Raw genomic sequence first — 24,535 nt, 5'->3', positions numbered from 1 at the left:
AAAGGAGGGCAAAACATAAAAAACCAAAGAAAACAAAAGCAGTTGATAGAAAATAGGCACAAAAATTTTGAATCATGGGACGCCTGGGTGGCTCAGTTGGTTGGACGACTGCCTTCGGCTCAGGTCATGATCCCGGAGTCCCGGGATCGAGTCCCGCATCGGACTCCCAGCTCTATGGGGAGTCTGCTTCTCTCTCTGACCTTCTTCTCATTCATGCTCTCTCTCACTGTCTCTCTCTCAAGTAAATAAATAAAATCTTTAAAAAAAAAAAAATTTTGAATCATATTTAAAGTACTGACTTTGTGTGTGTGTATATATACATGCACACACGTTTATGACGTAGGTATATTACATATAATATATATAAAAACACTGATCCAGAGCTATATTGCTACAATAATAAAAATAAAATACCACATTCTAAATTTTTAAGATGAAACCAAATATTACATATTTTTAGAAATTTGCATAAAAATTAAAACCTCAAAAGCCAAGGGAAAAAAGTCATTTTTCTGTGCATTATCAACGAATAATTTGAAAAGGAAAAAGAACTAAATTTACAATAACATCAAAAAGAATAAAATGCTTAAGAATAAACCAAGGAGGCAAAAGACTTGTACTCTTAAAACTATAAAACATTGCTGAAAGAAATTACAGATACTTTGAATTAATGGAAAGACACCCATTTTCATGTACTGGAAACTTATGATTGTTCAGATGCCAATATTCCTCAATGTAATCTACAGATTCAGCAATTGTCTTGGGGCACCTGGATGGCTCAGTCAGTACAGCATGTGACTTTCAATCTCAGGTTCATGAGTTCAAGTCCCACATTGAGTATAGAGCTTATGCTAATTAAAAAAAAAAATGCCAACTGCCTTTTTAGTAGTAGACAAGCAGATCCTAAGAGTCATATGGAATTGTAAGAGATCCCAAATCATCAAAATAATTTTATAAAGAACAAAGTTGGAGGACTCATACTTCCTGATTTCAAAACAACACGAAGTTACAAAACAGTGTGGTAGTGGCATCTGGGGAACAGAATTGAGAGTCCAGAATAAACTCATACATTAACTTTGAGCAAGGATGCCACAAGTGTTCAATGGAGAAAAAAAAGTCTCTTCAGCAAATAGTATGGGACAACGAATACCTGCATACAGAATAATGAAGCTGGATCTTTACCTCATATCATATATAAAACTTAGATTAAAAATAATATAAGAAATAGATCAAAACCTGTATATAAAGGACAAAACTATAAAGCTTTTAGAAGAAAACATGGGGGAAATCTTGATAAGCTTTGATTAGGCAAAGGATTCTTAGATAGGACACCAAAACCATGAACAACAAAACAAGGGATAAATTGGACTTCATCAAAATTAAAAACTTTGTGCATCAAGGGACACTACCAAAGAGTGAAAAGACCACCCACTGAATGGGCAAAAATAACTGTAAATCATGTATCTGATGAGGGTCTAGTATCAGAATATAGAAAAGAATGCTCAAGGAGCCCCTGGGTGGCTGTCATTAGATGTCTGCCTTCAGCTCAGGTCATGATCCTGAGGTCCTGGGATCAAGCCCTGCATCAGGCTCCCTGCTTAGCAGAAAGCCTACTTCTCCCTCTCCCACTCCCCCTGCTTGTGCTCCCTCTCTCACTGTCTCTGTCCAATAAATAAATTTTAAAAGTCTTTTAAAAAATTAGAAATTAAAAAAAAGGGAATGCTCAAAACTCAACAAAGACAAGCAACCCAATTTAAAAGTGGGCAAAGGGGCGCCTGGGTGGCTCAGTGGGTTAAAGCCTCTGCCTTCGGCTCAGGTCATGATCCCGGGGTCCTGGGATCGAGGCCCGCATCGGGCTCTCTGCTCAGCAGGGAGCCTACTTCCCTTCCTCTCTCTCTGCCTGCCTCTCTGCCTACTTGTGATCTCTGTCTGTCAAACAAAACAAAACAAAACAAAACAAAAAAAGTGGGCAAAGGACTTGAATAGACATTTTCCCAAAAAGATTTATACAAATGACCAATGAGTACATGAAAAGATACTCAATTTCCTTAGTCATTAGGGATATGCAAATGGAAATCACAATGAGGGGCACTTGTCTGTCTCAGACAGTGGAACATATGACTCTTGATCTCAGTGTTGTAAGTTTGAGCCTCACAGTGGATGCAGAGATTACTTGAAAACAAAATCTTTAAAAAAAGAAAAGAAAAGAAAATCACAGTGCGATACCACTTCACATCCACTAGGATGACAACAGTGAAAAATAAAACAACGAACCCCAGAAAGTACTAAATTTTGGCAGGGATGTGGAGAAATAACTGTCTTACATGCTGGTAGGACTGTAAAATGATACAGCTACTGTGGAAAATAGTTTGGCAGTTCCTTCATAAAGCTAAACATAGAATTACCATATAGCCCAGCAATTCAATATCTACATATACACTTAAAAGAATCAAAAAAACAAGTGTTCAACAAGAACTTGCAAATCAATGTTCATACAGCACTATTCATAATAGCCAAAAGTGGAAACAACTGAAATTCAGATAAATGGATAAACAAAAGGTATTCATACAACTGAATGTAATTTAGCCATAAAAAATAAAATACTGATACATGGTATAACAGGCTGAATCTTGAAAACATCATGGTAAGTATAAGTAGCCAGACACAAAAGGTCACTTATGATTCCATTTATATGAAAGATTCAGAATAGGTGAACCCCTCAGGTCAGAAAGCAGATTAATCTTTGCCAGGGACTGTGGGTAGGAGAGAACCAGGAGTGACTGCTTAATGGATACAGGTTTTTCTTTTGGGGTGATGACAATGTTCTAGAACTAGATAATTGTGATGATCGCCCAACATTATGAATGTACTAAATGCCACAAAATGTACACTTTGGTAAATTTTATGTGCATTCCGCCAGAGTTTAAAAATTATTTTTAATTAAAAAAATTCTTGCATGATAAAATAAAATAAATTCTCATATCAGGAAAGGCAATGAAGAGTAAAACTGTGGCAAAGGTAATTTTTAAAAGGTTAATATCTGAAATTACATATAAAGATTTGACACAAAGATATAGGATCAATATCTAAAGTTATCAGGCTAAATGGTCAAACTGATACATGGATTATATACCAAGAAATAATTACAGTAAAATTCCTCACATGAAAATGGAGAAGCTACTAGGAAGTAAATGTTTATTAAAACATTTTTAAGGAATCATTATATTCTAAATGTCTCATAAAAGAGTTAAAAACCAAATGTGGTCAGGCCACAGGGAAATAAATAAGTTTAAAATCTCCAGTGACACCTGCCTTTTCTTCTGTGGTCTCTTAATCTAATAATTGTATTATTGCCATTAAAGGATGCAGTTATTAAAAAAAAAAAAATCTCCAGTGACATAGTGAAACTGTTCTGGAGAACAATCTGACAGACAATATGTAACTGGAACTATAAAGAAGGTTGTCAGATATTTTGACCTAGGAATTTCAGTTTGGGGACTACTTTTAAAGGAACACCCTCAAAGTAGGAGAAGCAGGAAATAATCTGAAGATAAGATATTCACAGCCATGACAACTAACATGAGAAAATATAAAATAATTTGTATAGTCAATAAAAAAGAGTTAAGCTAAATGAACTTTTATTATTGCTTAAGCACAATGGAATATATGCGCCTATACATGTGTGTATATGTATGTATCTATTTAATATGACAACTGTGTAACTATTTGATAGGTTAAAATGTAAGTAAAGATAATACTAATGTAAAGCACAAAACAGTGCTCCCACTGATTTCAACTCTATATATACAATGAAAAGAATTTGGAATAAGACTTTAAAACTCAACAGGCTCTTTTAAATAAGTTGTAGAGAATAATAATTTCCTGGCAATTATTTTCCAATCACATTCTTTACTCAAAGATCAGTAAAAAAAAAAAAATACAGATATGGGAAAAATAAAAAGTTTTTCAGGATGAACTATAAGCTTAGAATAAAGTCTTAAATGAATTAAGATATTGAATAAAGGTATTTTGTTTTACGCTATCTCTTTCTGTTCAGATACAAGTTTTCAGGCCAATTCCTCAACAAGACTTAGAGGAAAATATTTTCAGTGTATTTTTTTTAAAGATTTATTTATTTCAGAGGGTCATGCCTCAATCCCATGACCCTGAGACCATGATCCAAGCAGAAATCAACAGTCCGATGCTTAACCAACTGAGCCACTCAAGCGCCCTTCATTGAATTTAAACGTTAGGGGCACCTGGCTGGCTCTGTCAGAAAAACATGCAACTCTTGATTTCAGGGTTTTGAGTTTGAGACCTAGGCTGGATGTAGAGACTACCTGCAAATAAAATCTTCAAAAAAATTAGCCACATTTGTTTAATAAAAATTCAGGGTGCCTGAGTGGCACAGTTAGTTAAGCAACAATCTTTGGCTTAGGTCATGATCCCAGGGTCCTGGAATCGAGTTCTGCATTGGGTTCCCTGCTAAATGGGTGTCTGCTTCTCCCTCTGCCCCTCTCCCTCCGCTTGTTCTCTCTCAATCTTTCTTTCTGACATGTGTCCAAAAATAAAATAAGCAAGTCTTTTTAAAAAAAATGTTTTTCAGATGATACTTCATTCAGTCTACCTGGATACACTTTAAAATATCACGGAAGGAGAAAGTGAGTTAAACGTATGCAAAGTATAACACCCAGTGTACATAATAAATAAATAAATAAATAAAAACTATCACTGGGCGGGGGGAAAAACGAAGACCGGGGAAATAATATATGCAAACTATATATTCATATAGATGAAGAAATATGAACAACTGTCAAAAGACCAATAAAAATGTTGAATAGATTTAAAAATATAACACTGTGCAGTCCTCACTGTACAAGGAACCTGTGCAGAAGTACCTGCCTAAACACTGCTCTAAACAGTTGTTGCTATAGAAGCCATCATAAAAAGCCCACAAAGGCAAATTGCAGCTTTGAAGTTCAGAAGGTGAAGGGAAAAAGCTTTATAAAGCAAAAGTAGTGAAAAGTATAGTTTAAGGGAACTGACCTAAGAGATATGTCCTGTTCAAACTTTGCTATTGGAATTTCTCACACTTCCTAAGAACCTGCCAATTAGAGAGTTACGCAGATTAACAGCTACTGTCCACTTATTAAAGTTGATACCCCTGAAACAATTAAGCAGTGATAAGTCATTACATGGTACTACAAATTTGTTCAATTCCTTTCACTTCTCTCCTAACACTTAAATGAAGCAAATTGCAACTGGAGGGAAGAGAAAAGAGAGCACCATTGAGCCTTCTACTATGGCCGTCTCCCCAGATCTGCATATCTCCCAGAATCCGTTTATCAAAACTACTTATCTTCTCCTCCTAAGCAAAGTTTTCATTCATTAGCCTAACAAAACATCTTTTTTCACTTCTCCAAAAAATTTTATAGTCATAAGAACAGCATTTTTTAAAAAATCAACTCACCTGAAGTTCATTATTTAATAATGGAAAACAAGAGAAGCTTTTTAAAGTTTTCTTTAATATATGTCTATCCATTTAAAACTTGCTTTCCTTTTAATTTCACCACCATCACACCTTCTCTCTATAGGCATATAACTTCACACTCATTAGCGACTATAATAATGAAGATCTTAACTAATCCTTGTAAACATATTATATTTAAATCTTTTCAGCATAACATTCATCAACTGATTCTTACTTTGCTTCAACTTATGGAAATCACCGACTCTATCCTTGGTAGCCTGCTTTAGTATATCTGCTTGAATTCTGGGTACACTCTCCAAGTTCGGGCCTGGAATTAAACGCTGAAGAGGGTTGGAAGGGTTCTGTTTTGAAGTTCCAGCATTTCCATTGTGATGTCCATGAGAATCTATAGCATAAAAACATCAAACCAAAGTCATATTTTGCTGAGGAATTTCACAAGACCTGCTTTAGAAAAGGTAAGACAACTGTTGTTTGAAACTGCATACTCAGGCAGGGTTTTTGCGGGGAGGGGGACTTTATTCTAACTTCTTTAATCAAATCTGACAGCTAATGTGATTTTAGCTATGAGAAGTTGACTAATCATTCCTAGCTAAGTATCTCTGGTACTGATTTTATAGACATATCCAACAGAGAGATATATAATAGAAACCCAAAGATTTTAATGGGCTTAAAGACCTGTATCTTTGGGGGCGCCTGGGTGGTTCAGTTGGTTGAGCGTCTGCCTTGGGCTTAGGTCATGATCCCAGGGTCCTGGGATTGAGACCCATGTCAGGCTCTCTGTTCAGCAGAAAGCCTGCTTCTCCCTCTCCCTCTGCCTTCCCCCCCGCCTGCTTGTGCTCTATCTCTCTGTCAAATAAATAAATAAAATCTTTAAAAAAGAAAAAAAAAAAAAGACTTGTATCTTTGGGGCACCTGGGTTGCCTAGTCGTTAAGCATCTGACTTCGACTCAGGTCATGACCCCAGGGTTCTAGGATTGAGCTCCCTGCTCAGCAATAAGCCTGCTTCTCCCTTTCCCACTTCCCTGCTTGTATTCCCTCTCTCACTATGTCTCTGTCAAATAAAAAAATAAAATCTTTTAAAAAATTGGGGAAAAAAAGACCTGTATCTTCTTCTCCCTTCAAACTCTGTATTGCTATCAGAAATCTCTGGTGTCTAAGTCATTTTCTTTTCTTTCTTAAAGCGTTTATTTATTTATTTGCTGGGGGTGGGGGAGAGAGACGGTGTGCGTGCACAAGCAGGGGAGAGGAAGGAGAGGGAGAGAGAGAAGCAGGTTCTCCACTGAGCAAGGAACACAATGTGGGACTTGATCCCAGGACCCTGGAATCATGACTAGAGCTAAAGGAAGATGCTTAACCAACTGAGCCACCCAGGCATCCCATCTCTAAGTCATTTTCATCTACACAGTAACTCAGAACTGTTAATTTTTTTTTCCAGTTCATATTTTTAAGTAATCTCTACACCCAATGTGGGGCTGAAACTCAGGAGCCCAAGATCAAGAGTCATAGACTCTACAGACTGAGTGAACCAGTATTAAATCTTGATTATTTCTTTCTTTCTTTTTAAAGATTGTTTAAATATTTTTTAAAGATTTTATTTATTTGATGGAGAGAAAAAGAGCACAAGCAGGGGGAGCAGCAGGCAGAGGGAGAGGGAGAAGCAGGCTCCCCTCTGAGCAGGAAGTCTAATGTGGGACTGGATCCTAGGACCCTGGAATCATGACCTGAGCCAAAGGCAGACACTTAGTGGACTGTGCCACCCAGGCACCCCATAAAGGTTTTATTAAGTAATCTTTACACCCAATCTGGGGCTCAAACTCATAAACCCCAGAGATCAAGAGTCACAGGCTCTACCGACTGAACCTGCCAGGCCCCCATGCTAACTCTTGATTCTTTATTAGTTAACTCCTGGATAAAACTTCCCTTTCCCCCACTCCCTTTCTTCCTCATCAAAGCCCTGATTTAGATCCTTACTATAATTAATTTTAATCATATCAATTCTCATTTTAGAGGAACATTTCTATAAAATGAAATACATATTCAGTAGAAGACAAATACATTTATAAGTAAGGAGTAGGGAGTTGAATACAGATGGATGTAGTTGTTAATAGAAGGACTCTGTGAGATAAATTTCAACACATTTTGAAAAGGGTAAACACAAACAGACTGGCAGAGATGAAAGGGAACATAGTCCAGACAGGCAGAACAAATAATTCTTCTGCTCTTCAGAACACTTCAGACAAAGTGTACTTTTAAAGGATTATTTATTCCTGAATTTTGATCAATCACTGGGAAATATATAACATTAACTAGAATGAATGCTACTTCACCATGTTACTAAATGACATGTTTTATTCACTATCTAACAACACTCGACCAGTAAATTGGTTTTCAAATGGAATTTTAAGAATATGACTTCATACCTGGAGCCATATTTGGGGAGAGAGGTTGTCCAGTTGGAATATGGGAGATTGCTTGATGACTTTCATATTGAGAAACAGAAATAGAGGGTTTCCTTAGAGCTAAAAGAAAAGATATCCATATTATTCCTGACAATATGATTTCCAAAAACCAACCACCATGAATCTATTTGCACTGCACTAATCCTATGATGCTTATTTTAATTTTATAATCTTTATAGTTGATATATTAACTAATTAACTTAATTAAGTGAAACATTGTACTATCCATCACAGATTTTGGTGACCAATAAATCTGACCAGGATATAAAATAGATGGAACTCATATGTTTTGGACACCACTATATCCCCATCACCCAGAATAAATGGGTGACATAACAAAAGCTCAATTAAGATTTGATGAATGAAAAAACAAATGAATCTCTTCAGATACAGCAAGATCTTTTTCTATTGATAGTACAAATAAAAATCGACATTTAAAGATTAGGTAAAGCAATGAGAATATGCTACTCTAAGTTGCTCAGATTTTAAATAAAAATTAAATATGACTGATGGAACAATGCATTTTATTTTTGAAAAGGGAAAATTTATATTTTGTACAAAGAGCTTTAATAAGAAAGATGTACATCTTCTAGTGGGGACCTTATTCTCCCTTAAGAAATGAAGGCAATAATGAAAGATCATTTTCCACTCACTGCCACTAATGCTACAGTTTCCCTGGGCAGCTTAACAAGATAGAAACAAGAGAACAAAGAAACTAGAGAGAGTGGAAACAGGTAAGAAGAAAAAAACAGAGAACCCATCTGTAAGATAGATTAGTGGCATATTTTATTCTTCTAAAACTTTGGTGGCAGAGATAATGTGTTCTTATCTCATCAGAGGAAAATCAGCCATCCTTACAGTTAAGGGCCATACGACTAGGTTCTGATTTGAGGACATAAGAAAACTGAATGTGCCACTTCCAGGTATGGCAATAAAATCTGTGCAAATCACCCACAACCTCTCTTCCTTTTCTGCTGCAACTCAGGATGCTACATGAGAAGATAAATGTTATCAAATAATGAAAGAGACACTACTTGGGAGGACAGCTACAAGATAATTATCCAACCTATATCAGACTGTAAAATGAACAATAAATAAATAAAGTGACTGCAATTGGGGGTTGTTTGCTAATATAACACACCTGATGAATTCTTTCTTTCTCTCTTTTTTTGGGGGAGGGAGAGAGAGTCTTAAGCAGGTTCCCTGCTCAGCACAGAGCCAGACATGGGACTCAATCTCATGACCCCGAGATTATGACCTAGGATATGACAGTTAGAGGCTTCTCCCAAGGGTCAGAACAAATGATGACCTAGAAAACTACTAGTGGGCTTGAAGATAAGTGACAGTGCTAATCTCACTCTCCAATTTCTACAGAGTTCTTCAAATTCTTTTTCTATATACATGTAAGTATCTAATGTTTATTCCACAAAAATGAGATATTATACTTGCTTTCTTGTTTTTTTCTGCTTTTTTCATTTAAAAATCATAAATATATTTGTATGTTAATAAATACAGTTCAACATTATCATTTTTTAACAACTACATACCATACTTTATGGATATAATAAATTTAATGAATTAACCCTCCGTATAACACATATAACTTTCAGTTTGTCATTATAAACAATTTTGTGTTATGCCTTTTTACATCTACACGACAGAGTAAATTCTCAGGGAAGTACTAAGCAGTAGGGCAAGACAAACAATAATTTATATCAAAGCATTTCTAACTTTCTATGTATTTTACCCTGGTCCTCTCCATTGAGGACCATTAAGAGCCAGGGGAAAGTAGATAAATCAACAGAAAATACCATGCTGCCATCAGATAATATTAATAACTAGGCTACTGAAAGATATATCATTGATAAAGCCATTAGTAAAGAAAAGTACCAAAGATAAAATGACAAAGCCTGGTTTGATAAAGACAAAACACAGGAAATAAAATTGTAGCACAGAGTATTTACCCTACTACTCGGGTTCTGCCTTTTATATTTTTTATAAAGGAGAGCTATCTGTATGAAAATTCAATCATTCAACAATATCTATTAAGTGTCTATTATATGCTAGACACTGTTATAAAAAGCTGGAGATTCAACAGTGAACAAAATAGACCAAGTTACTGTCCCCATGAAGCTTACATTCTTGTTGCGTAGATAATAAGTAAACAAGAATATGTATAAAATATAAATGTCAGAGTGAAAACTGCTATGTATAAAGTAAGATAGAGATATGACAGGGAGTGGTGGAAGATTCTACTTTATATAGCTTGGTCAGGGGAGCCATTTTCAAAGAAGAGACATTTGAGCAGAGTGTTTAAATCACTTTAAATCATGTTTGAACCAACATGGAGGGAAAGCATTCAGGCAAAGACCATCAAGTACACACAAAGGCCTTGAGACAGGAGATGCATAGCATATCTGAGGAACTGCAAAGAAAGGAGTGAGGGAGAATTGTTAGAAAGGAGGTCAGAGAAGAAAGAAGGATCTATATTAGAGACATAACAGTTAAAACATTAGGAAGAATTGGTTAGAGGGATGGGGGGCTGATGGCTGGGACTATATTTGGCAATTCCAAAGGAGGCAATAATGTACTACTAATAATAACAGTAGCTCCTATTTTCTGACTGTTTGGTATAAAGCAGGCACTAATCTCATGCCACTCTCACACCCCAGACTTTTTTAAATATGGACAAAAATATTTAAGACAACAGTTTTCAAATCTATGTGAGATAAATATGCCTTTCACAGATGAGGAAAGTGAAACTCAAGACAGAAGATATACATTTCACTTGATTTAAAAATTCAAAGTAGCATTTCTGGAGAAAATCACTGAGATGCTTATAAAAGGTGATAGAAAGTTTAGGGTTAATCCTCCTTCACTTCTCTATTGGGCCTCAGTTGCAGTCCCTACTCTGAGAGCCAAAACAGAACTGTCCGCATTTCCTTTTTCCAACAACAGGGCTACAACCTCAAAAATGTTCAAACCTTCCAGTTTTTGTCTTACAGGGTATCACAATCCAGTGACTATGACTAGCGAGAAGTTACATGGCACTAATAGGCAACAGTCCTCAACTCTGGAAGCACAGCACCTTACAGATACCACCCTGGACATACTGCATATGGAGGTGGTACACAGATATCTATATTCATTAAAAGCTCCAAAAGTGGTTCTGCTGCATAGCCAAGAGAATAAAAGAATAAAAAGCATAAGCTTTGGAATTAGACCAGGACTTAAATCACGATTCTGTAATTTATTAACTGTATGATTTTGGGTTAGTGACTTCTGAAAGCCCTAGTCTTCATCTAAAAAACAGGAATAATGCCATTTACCCTGCATGATTGTTTTGGAGGCTAAGTAAGAATATTAACTAAAGAATTATGATATAAGTCAGAAAATAGTAGGTGTTCAATATATACTGAAGTTGTCAAAGTTGAGTATTAATCCTTAAATGAAAAAAGAATCCAAGATTCCTGCTGAAAAAACAAAAACATTGAAATGTAGAACTACTGGCCCTAGCCAATATATTGAGCTTCATGAATACATAGTTTGCTCATATTCAGGGGATCCTGATGAATGTTTACTTACAGTAATGCTTTGGGAATTTATGAAACTCTAATTGGTAAGTGCCCATAAAAATATTAATCATCTTGAAGCATGAACATTAAATATAAAACAATGATACAACATTTTAATGTTCCTTTGTTCTGCATATACAAACAGATATAACATGCTTGTAAACTGTTCAAATATGAGCCAGTAGAACCATCCCCACCCTCTGAGCAATATAGATACATATCTAAAGAGACTATTAAAATGATATTCTCATGTGGCTCGTAAGACCTGGCCTGTGAACTCCACATCCTTCATATTTGGAGATCCATTTATATAATTTCAAAAGAGCAACACAAATTTCCACTGCTAGCCATGACATAGAAGTCAGCACTGGACTTACCCTCTCACACCCCAGACTTTTTAAAATATGGACAAAAATATTTAAGACAAAAATATTTAAGACAACAACTTAAATATTTTAAGACAACAACCAGCAGCACAAGACTAACTCTTTTTTTTTTAAAGATCTTATTTATTTATTTGACAGAGAGAGAGAGATCACAAGTAGGCTGAGAGGCAGGCAGAGAGAGGGGGGAAGCAGGCTCCCTGGTGAACAGAGAGCCCAATGCGGGGCTCGATCCCAGGACCCTGGGATCTGACCTGAGCCGAAGGCAGAGGCTTAACCCACTGAGCCACCCAGGTGCCCCATAAGACTAACTCTTGAAAGAAGGGCTATATACATGAGATGGGCAATCTCAGTGAGCAAAGGAGGCAGAGATCTTCAGAGTTTGGGCTGCTAAGATGGTTGGAATTTTTAAGACAGAATACTACAGAGAAAGAAGCTGTGTGGGGTGAAATGGAGGAGAGAGATCTGCATGGATATTCCACTTGGGTCTTTGGCTGAGGCCTCAGCTAATACACACACAGGATAAGACTCTAGAGGGGCTAACAGAAAGCACTTGCTGCTGCAGGGGTGAGAGCTGAAAAGAAACAGGTCATAAAGCACTTGGAAACAATGCATCTTTGGGCCAGCCACAATAGAGAATCTTTACTGACCATCGTGGGCATTCAGATGAGATGCTACAAGGCCTACTTTAGAAGCAGGGATCAGGGGCGCCTGGGTGGCTCAGTGGGTTAAAGCCGCTGCCTTCGGCTCAGGTCATGATCCCAGGGTCCTGGGATCGAGCCCCGCATCGGGCTCTCTGCTCAGCAGGGAGCCTGCTTTCCCCTGCCCCCCGCCTCTCTGCCTTCTTGTGATCTCTCTCTCTTTCTCTGTCAAATAAATATATAAAAATATTAAAAAAAAAAAAAAAAAAGAAGTAGGGATCATACCGTATAGTTAAGGGTCATGCCTTCAGATGAAAAACAAAATCAAAACTAACCTGTCCTGACAGCATAAAATCAAGAGCATTCACCAGTAATTTAACTGTCTGCCAGAATAAAACTCAGCACCCTTTAAAAAACAAAACCCATACTTCTATACTATAGCATTCATACAGGACACAATAAAATTACTAGACATAGAAAGAAGCAGGAAATAATACCCATAATCAAAGAAAAAAAGCAATCAACAGAAACAGACTCAGAGATGACCCACCTGCTGAAACTACATACAAGGACCTGTAAACAACTGTTTTTCACACACACACAGACACACACACACACACACACACACAATTTAAAGGAAAAAATGGAGACATCCAGTAGAGAAATGGAAACTAAAAAAAGAACCAAGCAGAAATTCTAAAACTCAAAACACGTCTCAAATGAAAAATACACTGGATGGGTTTTGAACAACAGACTAAACACCGTAGAAAAAGGGTCAATGAATTTGAAGACAGATCAAAGACATTAAACAAACTGATAGAGAAAAAGTACTGCAAAAAAACTAAATAGAACTTCAGTGAACTACGGGATAATATAAAGCAGTCTGAAATGTATGTATCTTGAATTCCAGAAGGAAAAAAAAAGAGAACAGGGCAGAAAAAATTTGAATAACATCTGAATTTGAATGAAGGCTGAAAATTTCCCAAATTTGGTGGAAAACATCAACCCACATATTGAAGAACCTCAGGGAATCTCAAGCAGGACAAATACAAAAAACCCAGGAGACCATTTCAATATATATCTTAGTGAAACTCATGAAAACCAAAGCTATAGAAAAAACCTTAAAAGCAGTTATCAAAAAAAAAAAAAAAGCATACTATCAGTACCTGCCTGGCTCAGTTAGTAGAGCACACAATGCTTGATTCTCAGGGTAGGAGTTCAAGCTTCACAAGGGCATAGAGCTTACTTTAAAAAAAAAAAAACCAAAAACAAAAACACAGTAATACAAAGGCACATCAAAAATAATGATGGCAAGCTCAGAATCAACAAAGTCTATAAAACAGTGGAATTGTATTTTTAAAATGATAAAAAAAATCAACTTGAATTTCTTTTTTTTTTTTTTTTAAAGATTTTATTTATTTATTTGTCAGAGAGAGAAAGTACAGGCAGCCGGAGGTACAGGGAAGCTCCCCACTATGCAGGAAGCCCGATGCAGGACTCAATCCCAGGACTTTGGGATCATGACCTGAGCCGAAGGGAGACACTTAACCACCAAGCCAGTCACCCAGGGGTCTCTTGAATTTCTATATTCAGTAAAAACATACCTCAAAAATGATTATGAAATAAAAATGTTTTTAGATAAAAGTTGAAGAAAATGTGTTGTTAGAAGATCTGCATTTCAAGAAATGTTAAAGGAAGTTCTCCTAGCTGAAGGGAAAATAATAATCAAGATAGAGATCAGAACCTAGGGGCACCTGGGTGGCTCAGTTAGTTAAGCCTCTCACTTGGTTTTGGCTCAGGTCATGATCTTGGGGTTGTGCGATCGAGCCATGAGTGGGGCTCCACACTCAGCAAGGAGTCTGCTTAAGATTCTTTCCCTCTCATTCTACCCTCCCCCCGCTCTCTCTCTCTCTCTCAAATAAATAAATAGATCTTTAAGATCTTTAAGAAAAGAAGATTCTCTCTCTCCCTTTCCCTCTGCCCCTGCCCCCACAACTCACAAACACTCTCTCTCTCACTCTCCCTCTTTAAAAAAAAAAAAAGAAGAAAGAAAGAAAGAAAAGAAAAGAAAAGAAACTAGAATCCTTAGAAGGAATGAAGAGCACTAGAAAAGGTATGAATATGGTAAATACAAGAGACCATAATATATTCTTCTCTTATGTTCTTTCTTTTTTTCCCCCCTATTTTTTATTAACATATGTTTTATTAGCCCCAGGGGTACAGGTCTGTGAATTGCCAGGTTTACACACTTCACAGCACTCACCGTAGCACATACCCTCCCCAATGTACATAACCCCACCACCCTCTCCCTACCCCCCTCCTCCCAGCAACCCTCAGTTTGTTTTGCGAGATTAAGAGTCTCTTATGGTTTCTCTCCCTCCCGATCCCATTTCTCTTATGTTCTTAAAATAAAGTTTTTTAAAGCAAAATAATACTAAAAGTATTAGGATTTATATATAAATAAAATACACAACAGAAGATGAAGCAATGCTAATGGCATCACACCTCGGTGAAGTTCTATATTTCACATGAAGGACTACAAGATTATTTCTAAATAGACCTTGCTAGAGAAAGGATGCAAACAGTAATCCCTGGAATAACCACTAAAACACAGAACTTTTTAAGTATAGTTCTTAAAAAGTGAGAGAAACAGACACCAATTAAACCCTCAAACCCAGTGAGTACTAATTATCCTACTCTCCCTAGGTATTTTCTAATTCAAGACCCTATTTTGATTCCTTTTTTCTTAATTGTGGCCCCATAAAATATGACAACAAAAGAAATTATAAACCAACATACCATTAGAAGTTTTTGCATCTTTAGTAGCAATTTCCAGTAATACAATTTGATATTATGCTAACTTAAGTATTTTTTTCCTACCCCCCAAAACCTTGCCCAATTTTATATAATTTGTTTCTTTGAAAACTTTTTCTTAAAGGGTCAGTTAGTGAATATTTTAGGGTTGGAGGCCGTACTCAACTGTTCTGGCACAAAAGCAGCCACAGATGAAATATAAATAAATAAGCAAGGTAATGTTTCAATAAATGGTTTATTAAAACCAGCAACAAAGCTATAGTGTCCCACTACTGTCTTAAAGGATGCCTGAGAGAAAAAATTAAGTATATCTACACTTATTTGATAAAAACTTTTAATGTATTTTTATAAATATAGATATTTCCTCTGAAAGCTCTAATCATTTAAGAATCTTAACCGAAATAAATAATAATAATAATAACTACATTATTTATTTATTTCTTCCTTCCTTTTTATTTACTTATTTATTTTTAGAGAGAGAGGGGAAGAGGAGCAGAGGAAGAGGGAGAAAGAATCCCAAGCAAGCACCATGCTCAGTGCAGAGCCTGATGCAGCACTGGATCTCAAGACCCCAAGATCACGAACGGAGCCAAAATCAAGAGTTGAACACCTAATCAACTGAGTCACCCAGGTGCTCCTACATTGCTTCTTTAGAACATAATCTTTTCTGGGGCTCCTAGGTGCCTCAGTCAGTTGGGCATCTGCCTTTCGCTCAGGTCATGGTCCCAGGGTCCTGGGATCGAGCACCATGTCAGGCTCTCCACTTTGCGGGGAGCCTGCTTCTCCCTCTCCTTCTGCTTATCACTCCCTCTGCTTGGGATAGAGGGTAGAGAAATGGAAACTAAAAAAAAAAAAACAAATAGAAATTCTAGAACTCAAAACATGTCTGAAATGAAAAATCACTGGATAGGCTTTGAAAAATAGTCTAAACACCATAGAAAAATGGATAAATAAAATCAAATGGATAAATACAATCTTTTAAAAAAAATCTTTTTTTTCCCTCCTCTCAAACATCACTATAATTACCTCTCTTTAATTTTTTAAAAAATATTTATTTTTAATAGATAATTTATGAAATTACCTTATGAAATTTTGAAACCAAAATCCAAAAAGTTCAAAAGACTGTATGATGAAAACTAAGTTACCTTTTTATCTCTGTCCTCAGTCTTCTTTCCCAAGAGTAATCACTATTATCATGTGGAGCAGTACTGTTCAATAGAACTTTCTGGAATGATGAAAATGTTCTATACTTGCGCTGCTCAGTACAGTAGCCACTAGCTACAGGCAACCATTAGGCACTTGAAGTATCTCTAGATTTAGGAACTGATTTTTTAGTTCTATTTAAGTTTAATGAAATTAAATAAATACATGTGACCAGCTGCTACTGTATTAGACAGTATAGATCTAGAAAATTCCCCCAAGAGAAGTGTTTTTCAACCTTAGTTACATAATACAATCACCTACAGAACACTTGCACATTCAGTGCCCAAGCTGCATCTCAGACGAAACATATATAAATCTCTGGAGTGGGACCCAGACATAATTTTATTTTAACTCCCCAATGATTCCAATATACAGACAAGGTCAAAAGCCTCTATTTCAGAAAATTAAGTATCTTACACATAGAGTAGCTCTATCTAATATATATGTATAAACCAAAAGAAGTAATTTTTTCTTTCTAAGTTATTAATTAGAAAAGAACTTCCAATTGTTTAGGAACCTAAAAATCTTTGTATCTATCAGGATTTTCCCCAAAGTAAATCATTAGAGGCAATTTTTACTAAAAGAGTAACTGGATTTTAAAACTAGAAAAAAGTTTCCATGTAAAAAATAAGATTTTTCTCTCTGTTGATACACATGACATGGAGAAGACATTTGCATCACATACTTCTAAAGAACTCTTAAAGAGTTCTCTCTTAAAGAAAATACCAACATTTGCATCACATACTTCTAAAGAACTCTTAAAAAAAATACCAACAATCCAAGAGAAAATTGGGTAAAATTGATTACCAGGTAATTTATAGAAGGCAGCAACCAAAATGGCTAATATATGAAGGGATGCTTAATGTCACTAGTACCACAGCATATTTAAGTTGAAATAAGATAGGATTTTAAAACTTTCAGAATGGCAAAAAATTAAAGTATAGCAAACCCAAATGTTAGTGAGGACGTGGATAAACAGATACTGTCCTATATTACCAGCAGAAGTTTCAACTGATATTACTGAAGATGAAGATATTCTATCATGCAAGCATTCTACTTTTAAGTTCATACCCTTATACACAGTTTTGCAACCACTATGCTGAGAATTGTTTATGCGTTACCAGTGTGCTGAGCTATTGATCCCCACAACTCTGTGACTGAGGAGGGCCTGGGACAGATAGATCCCTAGTCACGTTTTCTAGCCAGTAGCGGGCTCATCTTTGTAACTCAATATACTACTCAAATATTAGAATCCAGAGAGTCTCATGTGCATAAGAGATGTAAACAAGAACATCCACTGTGGTATTGTCTGAAATAACAAAAAACTAAAAACAGTCTTAATGTTTATTATATGTGAATAATAAATCATGATATATTTATACAATGAAATAATTATAACTGTTGAAAAGCCACAGGTATGACATGGGTAAGTTGCAAAAGCATAAAATTGAGGGAGGAAAAACAAGCTATAGAATAATATACACAATAAGACGCCATTTATTTAAAGCTTAAGGCAGCAAACAAAACAAAACTTTATAGTTTTACAGATGCTTACAAATATAGTAAAAGTCTAAAAACATGTATGGAAATTGATACACACCAATCTCAGCATAGTAGTTACCTCTGGGGAAGAAGAGACAGGAATAGGATCTGGAGGGTACACAAGGAGGCTTCAACTTATCAGTAATGTTTTATTTCTTTAATAATAACATCAATAACAGAAATATCTGAAACAAATGTGGCAAAATGTTATGTTATTTTTGTGGCTTTCTTTTGGGGGGATGTAGGTACTTGGCTATTTATCATATTACCCTGTTTTTCTGTATTTTTAGATTTTTTTTAATCTAAAAAAGCTTTAAAAACTAGTGATATAAATATATAGCTGTCTAGCATAACAGGTGCCTAAAACAGCATAAAGGTAAATATCCAGGTAAGGGTGTGGTAAAGGATTAAATTCTAAGACTCCATAAAATCTTGGAGACTAACTTAAATCAACATTAAAAACAAACAAAATCCACTGAGGTTTAGCTCTATGGTTTAGGGAGCTCAGAAGCTGAAATGTCATGTTAATCATAGTCACATGTTATATACCCCTTGACTGTTTCAGAGCTATATTTTAAGACAGTTCAGCCCTGCTTTGTTATAGTTTCTGGAAGAGCCTTGGCTATCATAAATAAAACAGTCATTAACAGATAAAAATCTACTTTAAAATCACAAGGATGTGTTCTTTTCTCTACTTCTTCTGTGGGGTTACTACCTCTACAGCCATTAGGGACTCCACATATATACCAGAACTTGCACTGGCATTAAGAATTTCAGCATAGACTACTTCAGAAAGAAAAAGACAACACTCAGTAAAAAGAATGACAAGAATATGTTTCTAATGATATGCAATAATCATAATAATAACAATAGTAACTAAGATTTATATAGCTGTGGCAATAAGCCAAGCCCTGTCCTACCCACTTCACACTGAAATCTCACATTCACGCTTCAAGGTTGGAACTGTTGTTATCTTATTTTACAGATAATGTAAAGAGCAAATAAATGATCATCACACACCTATTAAAAGATGGGAGCAAAGGGTTTGAATCCTGGCAGTTTAATTCCAGATACCACTGTCCCATCTAGGTGGGGATATTCTGGTAATTCAGCAGACACATTTATTGGGACCCTGTTACATCTAGGGCATCAAGCTAGGAGCTCAAGGTACAAAAATATGAAATGGCTTCCTTTCTGTGTGCATCTGACTGACTACACAGCTCAAAGTTTCTTTTCAACAGTTACTATATCAAAATAATCTTTATACTCAAGATACAAATCTAAATAATTAAGGGTAACTATCGTGAACTATCGTGCTTTTTAAAGCAAAGCACCAACAGTTTAATGAAGTTCAAAAATTAATCTATAGGACTTCTGGTTTCTGGTTCTACAAGTAAGGAGCTTAGGAGTTGCCACACTATCCTAGTAAGTAAAAAGCTATACAGGCTGAAAAATCAACAACCTTTCCTGGATAAGAGAGAAGAAGACACAGGGCAGAACACTGTTCTTAAGAATGGAGAGACAGAAAGGTGAATATAGGAAATCACAGCTTGCAAAAAAGACTCATAAGCAGAAAGTGCCAAAGGAGCCAGTGGCAGGGTAGGAAAACCTGAACTGTAATTGATGTTCAGTGTGAACAACTCACTGGAGGCTCAGTGTGGTAACTCAGAGAGTTAAAAATTCTAGTGGGACTCAGTCACAGGGAGGATCCCCACAATATTGTGAGATTTACCTCCAGGAGCTCAACTATATTCCCAAAGGAAATATTGGGGGTGGGGGGGGTAGGTAGAATTCCCTCAGGCAGGAGGAAAGGAAAAAGAAACCATTTTGAAATATACCAGAGCACTCTGCTCTTAACAAGGCCTGCCCTCAGGAGAAACTAGGCAAATAGAGCCTAATTTGCTAGGGTATTATCAGAGCGAGTGACCACAATTAGAAAAATACCCAACTTCAGCCCACTGTAGCCATCTTGTCCCACCTAAGGGGAAGGAAAAAACTGAAAAAAACTTGTGAAGTTCATAGACCAGAGACATAGAGTTGCTCTAAAAGAATAGAAATCATAGGACTAAAGAACACTTCAGACTTTCCACTACCTCATACCTCACTACCACATTACCAAAGACCTACTTACAGCAATAACTATTACCTCGTACATCATGTCTGACTATCAAGAAAAAAATTACAAGTCATACCAAAAGGCAAAAAAGCACAATTTGAAGAGATAGACCTAGCATCAGAGAATTTAAAACACTATGATTAATGTGCCAAAGACTCTAATGGATAAAGTACACAGCATGCAAGAACAAATAGGCAATGTAAATAGAGAGATGGAAATCCTAGAAAGAACCAAGAAGAAATGCTAGAGATAAGAAACACTGTAACAGCAAGGAAGAGTACCTTTGATGGGCTCATTAGTAAACCACACAAAGCTGAGCAAAGAGCTGTGAGCTAAAGGATCTATCAAAAGAATAATCAAAAACTGGGACGCCTGGGTGGCTCAGTTGGTTAAGCAGCTGCCTTCAGTCAGGTCATGATCCCAGGGTCCTGGGATGGAGTCCCACATTGGTCTCCCTGCTCGGCAGGGAGTCTGCTTCTCCCTCTGCCTCTGCCTGCCATTCTGTCTGCCTGTGTTCACGCGCTCTCTCTCTCTGACAAATAAATTTAAAAAATAAATAAATAAATAAAAGAATCCTCAAAAACTAAAAAGCAAAGAGAATAATGGGGGGGAAAAAGCCACTATCTAAGACAACTACAAAACGTATAACATAATGCATAATGGGAATACTAGGAGAACAGAGAAAAGAACAGAAGAAATACTTGAAACAATAATGATGAAGAATTTCCCCCAATTTAATGTCAGGCACTAAATTGCAGGTCCAGGAAGCTCAGAGAATACTAAGCATAATAAGTGCCCCCCCCCAACCCGACATGAAAGCATATCACATTCAAACTACAGAAAATCAAATATAAAGAAAAATTAATCCAGAAGAAGATCCTTAATAGTGTAGACAGTGTCTACTTACACAGGTATTTTTGGCATTAATGCTAAATTTACATAAAACGTATACCATTTTTTTGTGTTCTTCCCAGTTCTAAGCTATAGTGCTGCAACCATTATATGAATCAAGACAGCCAATTCATACTGTAAAAGTCAGACCAGAATTTGTTGGCATCTCATCCAAAGTATCATTATTCATCTCTATTCATTCTAATGAAATGGTTGTGTGATTTTCGTAATCAAGCAAAAGTAGCAAGACAGGATTTTTGCCCTACTAAAGGGGTTCATGTATGCAAGACATCTGAAAACCACTGTCTGATAAGCACAATATACCTAAAAATGGTGAAGATAAGATCCTGAAGACCTCTAGCATTTTCATATCATATAATTCTAATTCTGGAATTCTTTGGTGGCCAGGTAATAAATTATGATAGTGGACCAATAAGAAAATAAATGAAGACACTCATACATAGAATAGCAATGATATAATTTTAACTTGAAAACTATACACAAAAAGAGGTTAAAAATTATAAATTTCAATGTAAATATATATTTTTTTATATATGACATCAAAAACAAATGCATGCAAAGAAGGCATCAAAATGGCCAAGAGACACATGATAAAGTTCTCAACATCACTCAGCATCAGGGAAATACAAATCAAAACCACAGCGAGATACCACCTCATAGCAGTCAGAATGGCTAAAATTAACAAGTCAGGAAACAACAGATGTCGGTGAAGATGTGAAGAAAGGGGAATCCTCCTACACTGTTGGTGGGAACACAAGCTGGTGCAGCCACTCTGGAAAACAGTATAGAGGTTCCTCAAAAAGTTGAAAATAGAGCTACCCTAAGACCCGGGAATAGCACTACTGGGTATTTATCCCAAAGATACAAATGTAGTGATCCAAAGGGGCACATGCGCCTGAATGTTTATATCAGAGCGTCAGTGTCCACAATAGTCAAACTATGGAAACTATGGAAAGAATCTAGATGTCCATGAAGAGATAAGGGGGTAAAGAAGATGTGGTATATATATATATATATATATATATATATACACACATATGTATGAATGTATATATACAAAAACACACTGAAATACTATGCAGCCATCAAAAAATTAAATCTTGCCATTTGCAACGACATGGATGGAACTAGAGGGTATTACCCTAAGCGAAATAAGTCAACAGGAGTAAGACAATATTAATACAATCTCTCTGATACGAGGAGTTTGAGAGACAAGGTGAGGGGGGGCCGTGGGGGGAAGGGAGGGAAAAAAATGAAACAAGATGGGTCCAGGGAGGGAGATAAACCATAAGAGACTCTTAATTTCAGGAAACAAACTGAGGGTTGCTGGGGGGTGGGAGTGGAGGAGGGATAGGATGGCTGGGTTATGGACACTGAGGAGGGTATGTGCTATGTTGAGTGCTATGAATTATGTAAGGCTGATGATTCACAGACCTATACCCCTAAAACAAATAATACATTATATGTTAATAAAAGAAAATACATGCAAGTTGGTAAACAACCCTTGTTCATATCTGAATAGGGTACTTCTATATACTAAAAACCTACCGTTTATCCTTGGTGAAACTTTGGGTGAAACTTAAAAAACAATCAAGGGCAATGTGAAAGAGATTAATCAAGCTAAAGCTCAGTAAGTCTAGGATTGGAGTAAGTGCTGCAAAATTCAGAATAACACATGGTCCTTGTTCTCAATATTAAATTAAAGTTGAGTTAGTGGTTCTAAAACTTTAGCATAGATCAGATCCACCTGGAAAGCTGGTTAAAACACAGATTACTGGGCTCCATCCCATGAACTTCTCATTTAGTGTCTGAAATGGAACCTAAGAATTTGCATTTCTAGCAAGTTCCGAGGTAATGCTGATACTGCTGGTCCAAGGACCACACTTTAAGAACTGCTGGATGACTTCATTACTTCACAAACAAATCATGTTCATACTAACTCTGTATTTTTAAATTCCTGTTACTGCTCTTGTCCTTGCTTTTATTTTAGAGGCATATACTGTGAAGTGGAAACCCAAAAGAAAAGACATAAAAGAATTTGAAAAGATGACGAAACTATACAAATAAAAGGACCAATATTCATTCATTTGGATCTCGGACACTTGGCAATTTGAGCCACACACAATAAGCTATAACCACAGAATTGATCCCTATGACTGGAAAAGGAATCAAAATAGCCAGGAAGAATAAAAGACATGCTGCTACTTCCAATTTTTCACCACAATAATTTGGAGTCAGCAGGAAGAGGTGCTTATGACAACCAAGAAACAGAAATGGCAAGAAAAACAGAGAGACATGTGAACAAACAAACAAAAACAACCACTGAACACTGAACAAGACTAGAAGTCACCCAGAAGTGACTTCAAGTGGAAATGGTAAGAAGCTGACACATTAATGAAGAAAGAAGCAGACACTGAACAGCAATGGCCATAAAAGAAGAAAAAGAAAAGTAGAGAATAAACTATTAAAGTGTGGGGTAATTAACTGAAAGGACAAGCCAAGTCCTAAAAACCTATAAAAGGGTATTACCATGCCATATTAAAGCACACCAACAACACAGCAATCTGGGAACATTTTGTCTCAAAGATATGAGCCATATAGACTTTTAGTAAATACAGATGATCTAACACAGGGTAACTGTGTCATGAGCAATAACTGAGTTAAGAAAATGTGTACCCTGTCATGAGCAATAATTGAGTTAAGAAAATGTTCAAATATGGCTGACTCTTATCAACACAAAAAAATTTTAGCAAGATTTTTCAAAGCAGTTGGATCCTAAACAAGTCCTGGCAATTAATGGGTAGTTAATTAACAGAAAATATAATCTTCCAGAGATCTATGACTTTTCTCAAATGACTGTGACTTTTACTGAAAGAGGGTAGGGTAAATACTCTGATGACTTTTACTTACCAGTAGGAAGATCTTCAACTTTTGCAAGGTCATTCTCTTCTACTCCAGGCATTCCTGCATCACCACCTCGTTTGATTTGTTCTGCCCAAGTAACAAAAGATATAATTTGTTTTTTTTAATAAGATTTATTTATTTTACAGAGACGAGAGACCAACCATGGGAAAGGGTGCAGTAAGAAGGAGAGAATTTCAAGCAGACTCCACGCTGAGGGTGGAGCCCGATAGAGGGCTTGATCCCGTGACCTTGAGATCATGACCTAGTCAAAATTCAGAGTTGGCCACTTAACCAACTGAGCCATCCCAATAATTCTTTTGTTTCCTTACATAACTGAAAAGGTTTTGAACAAATGTAATAATCAGTTTCTAAAGCAATAGGCTACATTGACTGCATATTGTTATATCTTGCTTTGGACACAGTTGTAACTCTAAAACAATTTACTCTCTTCTCTTTTCTATCAAAAAATCCAAATTTGAAACAACACTGACACCT

The 24,535-nt window shown here is 36.3% G+C and overlaps 1 protein-coding gene and 1 long non-coding RNA gene across 4 annotated transcripts in view; one reads left to right on the top strand and one right to left on the bottom strand.

Moving 5' to 3' along the window:
- Positions 1-24,535, bottom strand: part of GOLM2 (golgi membrane protein 2) — a 106,629-nt gene that overhangs the window by 36,573 nt on the left and 45,521 nt on the right. For all 3 annotated transcript variants that reach the window (XM_032343548.1, XM_032343549.1, XM_032343550.1), the window contains exons 6-8: positions 24,047-24,127; positions 7,912-8,010; positions 5,706-5,876 (exon numbers count right to left, since the gene is read on the bottom strand). In XM_032343548.1, coding sequence (XP_032199439.1) covers positions 5,706-5,876; positions 7,912-8,010; positions 24,047-24,127 — 351 coding nt within the window. The remainder of the gene's footprint in view (positions 1-5,705; positions 5,877-7,911; positions 8,011-24,046; positions 24,128-24,535) is intronic.
- On the top strand, positions 5,872-15,872 carry LOC116591000. The gene is made up of 3 exons (XR_004285801.1): positions 5,872-5,946; positions 10,956-11,074; positions 15,838-15,872. It is a non-coding gene; the product is annotated as an uncharacterized LOC116591000 (long non-coding RNA).

The sequence above is a fragment of the Mustela erminea genome, chromosome 5 (assembly GCF_009829155.1).
Source record: "Mustela erminea isolate mMusErm1 chromosome 5, mMusErm1.Pri, whole genome shotgun sequence".
NCBI lineage: Eukaryota > Metazoa > Chordata > Mammalia > Carnivora > Mustelidae > Mustela > Mustela erminea.
The sequence above is the reverse complement of the archived record's forward strand: the minus strand, read 5'-3'. Positions and strand labels throughout refer to the sequence as shown.